Source organism: Cimex lectularius, unplaced genomic scaffold (genome assembly GCF_000648675.2).
Source record: "Cimex lectularius strain Harlan isolate CLEC.00 unplaced genomic scaffold, Clec_2.1 scaffold131, whole genome shotgun sequence".
Taxonomy (NCBI): Eukaryota; Metazoa; Arthropoda; class Insecta; order Hemiptera; family Cimicidae; genus Cimex; species Cimex lectularius.
The window spans coordinates 792,900-805,122 of record NW_019392685.1 but is presented as its reverse complement, the minus strand read 5'-3'; the positions used below and the strand labels follow the sequence as shown (position 1 = coordinate 805,122).

The following is a 12,223-nucleotide window of genomic DNA, read 5'->3' as shown; positions in this document are numbered from 1 at the left end:
AATTGTTGGGTCCGTGGATAACAAAAAAGTTTTGGCTGTCAGAATGACAGAGCTAAAAAGACCTGCAGGATATCTTCATTGCCTGCTGTGACGGGCTGAAAAGCTTTCCTAACGCCATAGAAGCCCCTTAGACAAGAGTTCAGCTTTGTATTGTCCATCAAGTGCGTTATTCGTTTCGCTATGTCTTTAATGACGCACCCTTATTTTTAATGACATTTTTGGTACAACTTGGATATTTTGAAGAGATTGTTTAGAAATTTCTAATAAGCGGTCATAGCTTTTTCTCATGTGATCGAGATTTCGCCATTATTGAAAAACTGAAAAGGGTTTCCAAATGCTTCACTCCGACAGATTTACAAAATGTTGTGGCATCACCTTAAGTTACAGGGGAACAGTTACAAAGGCTACTGTGATAAAAGTTTCCAAAGATGATCCATGTTTTATCCAGTATAATTCCTCATTCAATGGAACTTGTGGAAACGTGTTAATGTACTAATAAAAAAGGGGCTGTACGTGATGATATTAAAAAAGTTTGTATGACATTGATTCAGAATCCATTCCTGTCGGATGGCAAGAAAAAAGATTTCTCTGCCATGTTGGATTTTTTGCCAGAAACTGCTAAAAAGTATTATCAGAACATTCTAAATAATCCATTTACGTTTTAGTGGTCAATTGACAAAGTTAATTATTTCAATTAATTATTCTTTCTATGTAAGGTCTCGGTTGAGATAAAAGTCAGTGTCACGAGCGGGATTCGAACCCACGACCTTCGGCTAAATAGGCCGCTACTCTGGCACTTGAGCTATCTTTCACTTCGATCCTCTCGGACACCAACTCTCCGTCTCAAGCACAACCGTTCGAATTTTCCCTGCTTTTGCCATTTTCAATTGCGAATCCAATCCTGATTACAAGACATTTGAAAATGCCAAAAAGAGAGAAAATTCGAACGGTTGTAGGTTGAGATCGAGAGTTGGTGTCCGAGAGGATCGAAGTCACGATAGCTCAAGTGAGAGAGTAGCGCGCATTTAGTCGAAGGTCCTGGGTTCGAATCCCGCTCGTGACACTGACTTTTTCATCTCAACCAAGACCTTACATGAAAGAATTCTAAATATTTGAAACTTCACTTGATCTTTATAAGTTAATTTCATCTATAAAATTATTTAGGTTTAACATGTTCTATGTATCAATGTAGTTTTCATTCAGAGAATTCTATGTACCACGGTTTCTTCAATTTCTTTTCTTTTTGTATATTAAGGAGTTTGTTTTTGTTTTTCATTGCATTAACTGCGAAAGAATATACTCCTATATTTCCAATAAAATACATTTCAACAAAGTTTTTGAGTTACCATTTGGCTTACGCAGTTTTATTGCTTTCCTGAAAAAAAAATAACAGAAGGCACTTTGAAATTTCCATTCTTCATTTATTTATAAACTTGTCAATATACTTATTTGAATCCGTGCTTGTATATCGATTTATTATATTAATTTATTTATCTACCCAACTATTTCTACTTAATACACACGCAATACAACCAAACGTACATGTATTTATGTACTAATTAGATAATAATTACATAGTTAAGTACCTATCGATTTTATGCAAATTACCACCATGTTACTTTTTTACTTATGGACCTTCCACCAACATAATACTTAGCAACATATTTAATTTCTACCAATTAAGATTCGTCTCTAGTCATTTTCAGTTTTCAGACGAGAAAGGATACAAGCTGTGACGATCTCTCGTTTTATTTTTATTAGACAATTGTAGCAGTATTTAGCAAAATAATAAGGAGTTTTCTTTTCATGGGCACTCGGTACGCCAGGTTTTTTAATTGAAGAAATAACTAATGCGATAATAATAATCATAATAAAACCAAAAAGGGGTTTAAAATTAGATTAGAAAGGGAGGGGGGTTGAGATGGAGAGTTTGTGTCCGAGAAGATCGACGTCACGATAGCTCAAGTGGTAGAGCAGTGGCGAATTGAGCCGAAGGTCGTGGGTTCGAATCCCGCTCGTGACACTGACTTTTATCTCAACCGAGACCTAACATAGAAAGAATAATTAATTGAAAGAAGTAATTGGTCAATTGACCACTAAAACGTAAATGGATTGTTTAGAATGTTCTGATAATACTTTTTAGCAGTTTCTGGTAAAAAATCCAACATGGCAGAGAAATCTTTTTTCTTGCCATCCGACAGGAATGCCTTCTGAATCAATGTCATACACACTTTTTAAATATCGTCACGTACAGCCCCTTTTTTTAGTACATTAACACGTTTTCACAATTAAAGCAGTGGCGAATTGAGCCGAAGGTCGTGGGTTCAAATCCCGCTCGTGACACTGACTTCTTCATCTCAACCAATACCTTACATAAGGATTAATTAATTGCAAGAAGTTATTTGGTCAATCGGACCACGAACTCTAATGGATTAGATTAGAAAGTTTTTCGAAACGTCAGGGCGTGCAGCATTCGAGATTTTTTTTCAATGAAACCGTCCGACAGGGTTGGCCTATTGACGGTATAACCATGAGTCGACGAAAACTAGTTATGCAAAAGTAAATACATTAAATTATTTTCTCACGGTGATTTTACATTATGAAAAAAAGATTTCAATATAAACGATTGGCTCTTCGCATAAAAAACCAAAAATATCAAACAATTCCTCTTCGCCGAGAGGCAAGGCCAGGATGCCATTTGAGATATATGATATGTACATAGTTATGTTAATTGGCAGTCAAAATTTAAATGCATTTACATTAACATTCGTAGTTTTATGCTAAATAACAAAATCTAGAAGAAAAAAAATCATTTAAAAGAACCGTTTTGTACGATGGTAATATTGATAAAACTACCACTAATCATAGATTGAAAACATTAGGACAATATTAGTCATGATTTAATAGCATAGTAATATGCTACGTGATAAAATTGAATAAATCAAGAACCTTCTCGAATACTTGGATATAAACGGATATATATATTAAACAATTAATGAACATGAAATAACTGCTTGTTCATGAGTGGTTAACATACCAAAAATATGTCGGATGTTCATGTTTTTGAATTTATTTTGTTGGGTCTTTAAATTTTTGTTATAAAATTTTTTTGTGTGTGTTTTTGCTGTTGTTTGCTGTAAGGTATTTTATTTTTGATTTACTGACTTTTTCCTCGATATCTTCTGGAGGCATGATTTGGCTTTTCATGTATTTTAATGAACTTTTTTAAAAACTCAGTTGCTCTTCAGATATTGAATTTCGATGTGCTTCGACCTTGTCTGAGAGAAAAATGAATTATCGAAATCAAAAAGTTTCGAAGCAAGATCAACAGATCAAGTGCAGGGAGGGGACTTATTGCTTAAGTCTCCCACCTGAAGATTTTGGACATGAGTAGAGGGGTCTTAGAGGTCAAGAACCACTATATATAGAGAAAGAGATGTTAGTACAAGCGTCGCATACCGATAAAAAAATCAACATGCTCAAATTCGTACGTGTTTTAAAGTTTAAATTGTTCAAAGTGTGTTTTGTGGAGATTGGGTTTTAAAATTTTGTCTTGTTTGTTTTTATAGGCAGTCCTTTCTCTCCTCTTCGCCGCCGTCTCGGCCGGATACTTGGGAGCCGCTCCCGTGGCTTACAGCGCCGCCCCCGCAGTGTACGGCGCTAGCTACGGCTACGCTCACGCCGCCCCCGTCGCCTACGCTTCCCACGCCGTCGCCGCCCCCGTCGCCTACGCGTCCCACGCCGTCGCCGCCCCCGTCGCCGTCGCTCACGCCGCTCCCGTCGCCGTCGCTCACGCTCCCGTCGCCACCTCGTACGCTAACACCTACAGGACTGTCAACAAGCCCGTAGTCGCCGCTTACGCCGCCCCCGCCGTCGCCACCTACGCCGCCCCCGCCGTCACCACCTACGCCGCTCACGCCGCTCCCGTCGCCGCCGTCGGAGTCGCTCACGCCGCTCCTCTCGCCTACGGACACGGTCTCGGATACTCCGGTCTCTCCTACGGAAGCGGATACGGTTACTCTTCCCTCTACCACCATTAAGCGGTCCATCTTAACTAAAACCACAAGGACCAACTTCAAACACTCGCCAAATTTAAGACTGCCATAGCCCGTAATTTATTCTTAACATCTCAACCCAATAAAGTATTATTTTTTTCAATAGTAAAAATTTAGTAATTTATCATCAAAAACCATATTTCCTTTCAACTTTTAGAAGCTTACGAAGCAAAAAGCTGCTGTTTTGAATTATTTCGTTTCCTTATAACTCAGCACTTCTGACGAATCAAAACGAACTCCTCAAGGAGAAAGAACTGAATTCTACGATCGTCCAAAGACTTGTCTATCTTTCTTTTATCAATACTAACATGAAGATATTTTTGCAACTTTGCTTTTTGTACTAGAAAAGATTAATGGTAGTATAAATTCAAAAATCTTTCATAATTCATCCAAAAGTTCACTTTAATTATCTCACACAGATCAACTTCAAACATTGCCAATCTATAGATAGACAAAAACCCGTAATTTTTCTTAACATCTCAACCGAATAATTAAACATTAACGATTTAGTCATTTGCTAAATATCTGATCAAAAAATATTATCAGAAAGAATGAAATAAGAATGAAATCAATCCCACATTCACTCAAAAAATGTGTTTTTTTCTTTTATATAAGCTGTTATTTTGAATTATTTATGTCCTTCCATAACTCAACAGTTATGTCTGATCAAATTTTAATCCTCACGAAAAATAAATACAGTTACAAGATCGTTCCTAAACTTTTTAAAATATATTTCATTCATAATTGCTAACGTGAAGACGTTTTTGTACGTACTTCACCTTGATTAGGGTATTTTGAAAAAGTTCAATGATAGTAAAACTTCAAAAAAATTCCACAAATCGCCACTCTTTGTTAATTCTCTGAAACCACGTGGAACAATTTCGAACATCTACCAAACTTTAAACTACCAAAGTCGAATTTCATAAAAACTAAATTTCCCTATCAATTACTTAAGCTACAAAAAGCTGCTGTTTTGGATAATTTTTTGTGAGTACAAAACTCAGGATTTCTGCTGGTACAAAGCAAAATCCTCGGAAGAATGTACTCATTTCTACGAATGCTCACAAACTTTAAACTACCACAGACGTATTTCACAAAAAATAAAATTCTTTATTAATTATTATGCTAATGAAACAAAAAGCTGCTGTTTTGGCTTGTTTTTTGTGAATACAAAACTCAGGATTTCTGCTGGTACAAAGCAAAATCCTCGGAAGAATGTACTCATTTCTACGAATGCTCACAAAAAATAGCTTAAACTACCACAGACGTATTTCACCAAAAATAAAATTCTTTATTAATTATTAAGCTAATGAAACAAAAAGCTGCTGTTTTGTCTTGTTTTTTGTGAATACAAAACTCAGGATTTCTGCTGGTGTAAAGCAAAATCCTCGTAAGAATGTACTCATTTCTACGAATGCTCAAAAACTACCACAGTCGTATTTCATAAAAAATTGAAATTTTTTTAATGAATTATTAAGCTAATGAAACAAAAGCTGCTGTTTTGGATAGTTTTTTGTGAATACAAAACTCAGGATTTCTGTTGGTGTAAAGCAAAATCCTCGCAAGAATGTACTCATTTCTACGATTGCTCAAAAACTTGTCCTCTCTCTCTCTCTCTCTCTCTCTCTCTCTCTGTCCCTCTCTCTCTCTGTCTCTGTTTCTCTCTGTCTCTCTCTCTCTCTCTCTCTCCCTCTCTCCCCTCTCCCCCTCTCCCTCTCGCACTCTCTCTCGTCTATTATTAATCATTTTCAAGTTCATTGTTAATTTATGCAAAAGTTCAAAAATATTCCACCAACTGCCACTAAAAAGTCTCATAACTTTAAAACTACCAGAACCACCTTAAAACACTACCATCTTCCAAACATTCACAGTCATATTTCATAAAAACTATTTTTTTTTAATTACTAGAACTTACAAAAAAAGCTGTTGTTTTGGATCATTTTATGTCCTTCTATAATTAAACAGCTTGTCGGATCAATTCACCGCGAAGAATGTATTATTTCCCATGATCGCTGTAAAACTTGTCTATTTTTCATTATTACCAACTTGAAGACATTAGCAATTTTACTTTTAAGGTCAATGATGGCAGTACTGCAAAAATTCATCATCGACCAATCGATGGCCTGAAAGTGACAAGATCCTCAATTTAAAATTTAAAATGCTGGTTTAATGTATAAAAGAAAAGTGCTTTATTCGAGGATTTGATATTAATCGTATAAGTAAGGTAGAGAAAATGATTTTTCAAGAAATACTTTTGAAACATTAAGATTATAGCCCCAATTGGATCGCAACACCCTAATTAATAAACCTGATATTTGGATTGCAAAGGCACGTCGTTTTGTGAAAAAAACACTATCCAGATTCCATTCAGAATTTAGCCGTAGAAACTTTTCCATTGAAGTGATGATTGAACCAGGTGTCAAAGTGACTCCCAAAGATTTGTATGTTTTAACAACCATTCGAGAACCTCCATAAAACCACTTCTCCCTTGACTTTAGCCTACCACCCTGAACATCATCATTTTAGGTACGGAGTTAGATGCCAGTTATAGCAATTTTTTTTTGCTTTGTTTTGGAACATTCAGCAAGAGTACGGACCTATGAAATATCAAATTCCATTTTTTAGCATGACTAGAAATTCATAAAGCAATAAATAAATAACAAGTAACGAGAGCAATAAAGATTGATCGACACAATAAGTACTAAGAATAAAAAATTTCGGTGCGAAAACAACAACAGCAAAGGATAACAACAACATGAATAAATAAAGGTGCAGACCTACCAAATAACAAATTACATTTTGACAAAACTAACAATTTGAAGACACAAACTAATAAATAAATAACAAGTAACAGATGCAATAATTAACTATCAACTAACTACAATAAATACTACAGAATAAATACAGATCAAACGCTGGGGAAGCTAATAGCCGTCCTACGAGGAGGGGATCTCCGCCGGCCGCAGAAAGCCATCCCCGGGGAGGCTCTCGTCCACAGTTTTACACAATTTAAAAGGCTACTGTTCTTCATAAAACCGGTGTTTCAGGAGGATGTGGATAAAAACCATTTAGAAAATATGACGCATTGTCCTATGGAAAAGTCCACATCCCCCCCACATCCCGGGGACTAAATGCCCAACGCGTTTAGAGAGCCCGACCCGAAGACAGCTCCGCATCTGGGCTGAACCCCAAGGGGATTGAACCGACCTCTACCTTAACGATTTCACGTTTACACGTTGATGCCACTATTTTGTAAGAAAGAATATATGACCTGGTATACGTCCACTCTTGGCTCAACAATTTCAGCTGAATGACAATTTTTCCCTGGACAATATCAAAGAGTGGCCACTTTTACACTCAAAATTAATTAACAATATCCGCACTTCTCACACAGTGAAATGTCTCCTCCATGCTCATAATTCCTCTAGATTTTTGCTCTATAAGGACCTTAATATCAGTCAACCTTTCTTGAACATAGCGCAAGATTCTAAAATTCCGTCCATTCCGCTAGCTCGCTGGTTTTTCAAAATTAGGTGCGAGTTACTGTACCTCAATTATAACCTCACAAGAGTCAATAGTTCCGATAGGTGCTCTCTCTGCAACAGGCAGGCTCGAGAAGACTGTTTCCATTTTCTAGCAGAATGCCCGGTTTTAGCTGAGTTCCGATCACGGCATATAGGCTTGCCCACGTTGACGAGAGAGCACCTAATCTCTTTATTAAATAACCCCGAGTCTTTAAATCAGGTAAAGTTTGCGATGGAAGCCTGGAACTACGGGAAAACGCTTGTTTTTTATTTCAACTATTAAATGTTTACTGTATATATCAGAGACACCCGGTTATTTATATGTGCATAAATAAATATGTTGTTATTTTAGTTTATTTATATAGTTTTTTCTCTCTCTTTTGTTTATTCCTTAAGAAGAAATATGTTCCTTGTTTATTAAAAATTTATGGTCCGACTCCGGCAGACGGTTGATAACCATTGCCGAAATGTGCTTTTTGATTATGTACAATTTTTTTACTCCCTTTTGTTTATCTAATAAAGTATTCATTCATTCACGTCCACTCTGTTAAGAGCAAGTAGGCTCTCCCAGCTGATCGGTTTGTTGATTTCTTTTATGTTGTACAGATTTTCAAGGAAGTCTATTCTGGTAGACTCGTATTTTGGACGCTCTAAAATCAAATGCTTGATAATTTCTGGTTGATCACAGGTGGCACAGTTTGGACGCTCTACGATTTATTTTCTGCAAATAAGCCCCGCAAATGTAGTGGTTGGTGCGTATCCGAGTCATTGAAGAATAAAATTTTTTGCATCCGAATTTGGATGTTGCAAACCATGGGATGGAGCGCAATTCTGGGTGTAGCGATTTGTAAAAGTTTCCCGCTGTTCCACTGTTGTACCAGTTGCGCCACTCCACTAACCAGTGTTTGTTTAAGGTACGTTTCGCATCTGTCTTTGGCAGTAGCAATATTTTTCCAGTTTATATTCAATTGAAGAGCAACTGGGCTGATGGCTATAGGCACACCACCTGCATATCGGTTAATTTTTGTATTTCCGACCCTAACCCCTCCGTCAAGAATCGGTGGCAAATCGTTAAGTGCAAAGAAAAAAGTATGGGGCTTAAAAGGTTTTATGTATTAAAGAGCATCTTCGTCCAGGATCCAAATGGTCTGCTGTATTCTTGCGTCAATAATCAACTTTATTGTATAATTAAATTATTTGAGTAACGATGTTTTCTTATATTTCGACCTCAACAGTTAATCTTATGATTTTTCCCTCTTGAAGGTGGGATAATAGGCCATCTCAAAAAACCACAACCAGTTTTTATCCACACGTTTCGGATTTATTTTAATCCTTCCTCAGGTGAGATAACGCCTGTACACAGAACAAATATTTTTTTGAAGAAACAATGATAACCATGTTGATATAAAAATGTAAAAAAAAAATTTGTGTGGATAAAAACTGATTGTGGTTTTTTGAGTTGACCTATTATCCCACCTTCAAGAAGGAAAAATCATAAGATTAAATTATTTATTCAGAAAACTAATGGTTCATTATTAAATTAGTTTCTGAACTTTTTAACGATAATTTTGCTTACTTAATAAATATAATAATAAACTGTTCATTTTTCGAATATATTCAATATTTTGCTAATTTTTTGTATTAATTATTTGACATTGATTTCAGACAAATTAGTGCGATGGTAGATGAAAGGTAAAATAACACTTTTAGATCGAAAGTACTCATCTGTACCAGATTTTTAGATTTCTGGGTTTCGAGTTCGGGCGCCAGTTCATTAAAAACATTTCAATAGTTAACTTTAAATATGAGAAAAATAATATAAAGACTTATTGATATTTCATAACCGGTCCAGGGCTACTTTTATAGCTTGTCTAAATGGCAAATACCACAGATTGAAAATATTTAAAAAAAATTCCAAGGAGTGTGTTCCAGCTCCAAGTGAACCAGTTGAGCGAATTTGAGAAAAGGACTGGATCAGTATTTTATATTTGTATATTCTATTAAATAAAATATTTATACTGGGAGGTGACCTACTTTCAAATCCAACAGGGTTTGCAGTATTCACGCATCAATAATTTACCTCGCACATCTCTAATACAACTGTTAGGTTTTTTTTCTGCAAAGTAACAAATGTCGCTTATAATGGGAGTGGATATTGCAAAATTTGTCTCGGGGAGCATGCGTTCTTGCAATAATTACCTTTTTACGACGGCAAAACCGGAAGGGCGTGTTTCTCCGTTGCGTCGTATCCAGAAAGTCTGAATCGGCCTGTCCTTGGTGTACATTTTTCTCTCTCTTTAGTAAAATGTAACGGGTAAAAAAAAGATAAGTTATTCCTTTGTACTATATCAGATAATGACGTAAATAAAAAAAAATATAAATCGAGAATTTATTACCGCATGGAGGTAAAAATTTCCAGTGATAACATAAAATCCATTTTGGAGCAGCATCACCAAAAACCCTACAACATAATCCGAGCAATAGATAAATGTTAAATTATCAATTGAAAGAATCATAAGAAGCAAATACACAATTCAATCAACCAGAAAAACCACAAATCGTAAATCGTCACGCTAGGCCAAGGCTTATTTTCGTACTATAATCACTCGTTCATAATGTATCAATAAACTTTAACACATAATTGAATATTTTACGAACACTCTGGATCAAGTTATGGTCTTGAAAAAGAAAGCAAATTCAGTTGTTACTGTCAAGCTTCGACCTATTTTAAGGTCATCATCAGGGCAAAACAATCTTGAGTCTATACGTCTATATCTGATGATGACCATAAAATAGGTTGAAAGCTTTGCGAACAACTGAATTTGCTTTCCTCTTCAAAATCATACTTTGATCCAGTGTTCTTGAGTGAAAAAGAGGTCGATAATTTTAATAAAATAAAATTGATTAACATGGTGATTGATACGAAAATCTGCCTTTGTGTCATCAATATTTGAGACTAGGAAAAAAGCTGATCGATTTCATGAGTTTAATTAAAAACGTCTCAGTTATCATCATTGCATTGCGCTTACTTCCAGGAGTTTTCAAAGAAATTTTATTGATTGAATAATGCTCTAGTTATATTAATGTGACGACCATCTGCAGAAGGAGGTCATCCTGTACGATTCGAAGTTGATTCTTGTCCTCGGTTGTCTTCGTGTGAACTTTGTAGACCAGGTGTTTTATGGAATTTTTTTTGTAGTAATTGTTACGTCAGGGATATTGTATTGTCTTTAAATTAAATAAAAGCCGCAGAGGAATTCACGAAGGTTGTCCTAAAATGGTTATCAAACCGCAAAGTACTCTCGTTTCTTCCATTTTAGAGGAGTGCGATGTCTGTTTCGAGGACGAAAGGATTGTCTCACGACTGTTCGGTTCATCCATTGAAGAAATTCCGATCTCGTGCAAATAGTCCATTAGTTTCCATTTGGAAAACGTCGAAAACGGGTTCTTCAAGGACTCATGGATAGTATAGTTTAAAATAAACTCAAAATCTAGCTGGAGAAATCGATTTGTTGATTAATTTCTCATTGATCCGATATGACACGGTTTTTGACGGTTGTTTCAATCTAATGGAATCTTTCCAAAGAAAAATAAGACAAAACAGGAAAAAGACCGTTCTCCCTTTCGGTCTTGGTACGAGGGAGAACAAAGAGAGGTGAAAGGGATAACAGGCCGTACAGGAAGGGTACGGGTAACCCTGGGAAAAACTCTGGTGGGAGGGGTTCGACACAACTATATATACCTAGATTGTACCTTTTGGTATCATTGTACAATCACAAGTGCAAACAACAACATGTTCAAGTTGGTAAGTGAAGAACGATACTTTAAACTTTAAAGGATTAAATTGTGTTACTGATTTGAAAAATGTTTCAGGCCGTCCTCCCTCTCTTCTTCGCCGCCGTCTCGGCTGGTTATTTGGGCGCTGCCCCCGTCGCTTACAGTGCCGGATACGGTGCCGGTTACGGTTACGGTGCCGGTTACGGTTACGGAGCCGGATACGGCCTCGCCGCCCACGCCGCTCCCCTCGCCACTGTTGGAGTCGCTCACGCCGCCCCCTTGGCTGTAGCTCACGCCCCAGTCGCCACCTCCTACTCTAACACTTACAGGACGGTCAACAAGGTTGTCGCTCCCGTCGCCGTCGCTCACGCCGCCCCTGTCGTCGCCGCTCCCGTTGCCGCCGTCGGAGTCGCCCACGCCGCCCCCGTCTCCTACGGACTCGGATACGGACGTACTCTCGGATACGGATACGGACACGGACTCGGATACGGTCACGGTCTCGGTCTCGGATACGGATACGGCCATGGCCTCGGCTACAGCGGTCTCTACCACCACTAAATTTCAACCCTTCAGAAATTTAAATCAACCGCATAAAAAAAGACTGTATTTATTACTGCAATAAATATTTTGCAAAAAAAACTTTTTGTTCACATTTTCTTTATATTTCTTATTATTATTACTAATCCAATTTTTGTTATTATTAATATTTCTATTTAAAATTGATGTATGTTTGTTTGCACCCTTTGGTAATAGGGACATAAACAAAGGTCATAAAACAATATACCCACCATAATTAGGACTATTCAGAATTTAATCAATACTTTTCATTTAGACAGGTACAAACATTAAACATTAATTATTTGAAAA

The 12,223-nt window shown here is 36.8% G+C and overlaps 1 protein-coding gene across 1 annotated transcript; it reads left to right on the top strand.

Annotated features, from left to right (window-relative positions):
• Window positions 1-3,436: 3,436 nt before the first annotated feature.
• LOC106662953 (larval/pupal cuticle protein H1C-like) lies at window positions 3,437-11,993 on the top strand. The gene is made up of 3 exons (XM_014387409.2): window positions 3,437-3,487; window positions 3,570-4,034; window positions 11,453-11,993. Exons 1-3 carry the CDS (start codon window positions 3,437-3,439, stop codon window positions 11,912-11,914), a joined length of 978 nt encoding a protein of 325 aa, XP_014242895.2. The 3' UTR covers window positions 11,915-11,993.
• The last annotated feature ends 230 nt before the right edge of the window (window positions 11,994-12,223 follow it).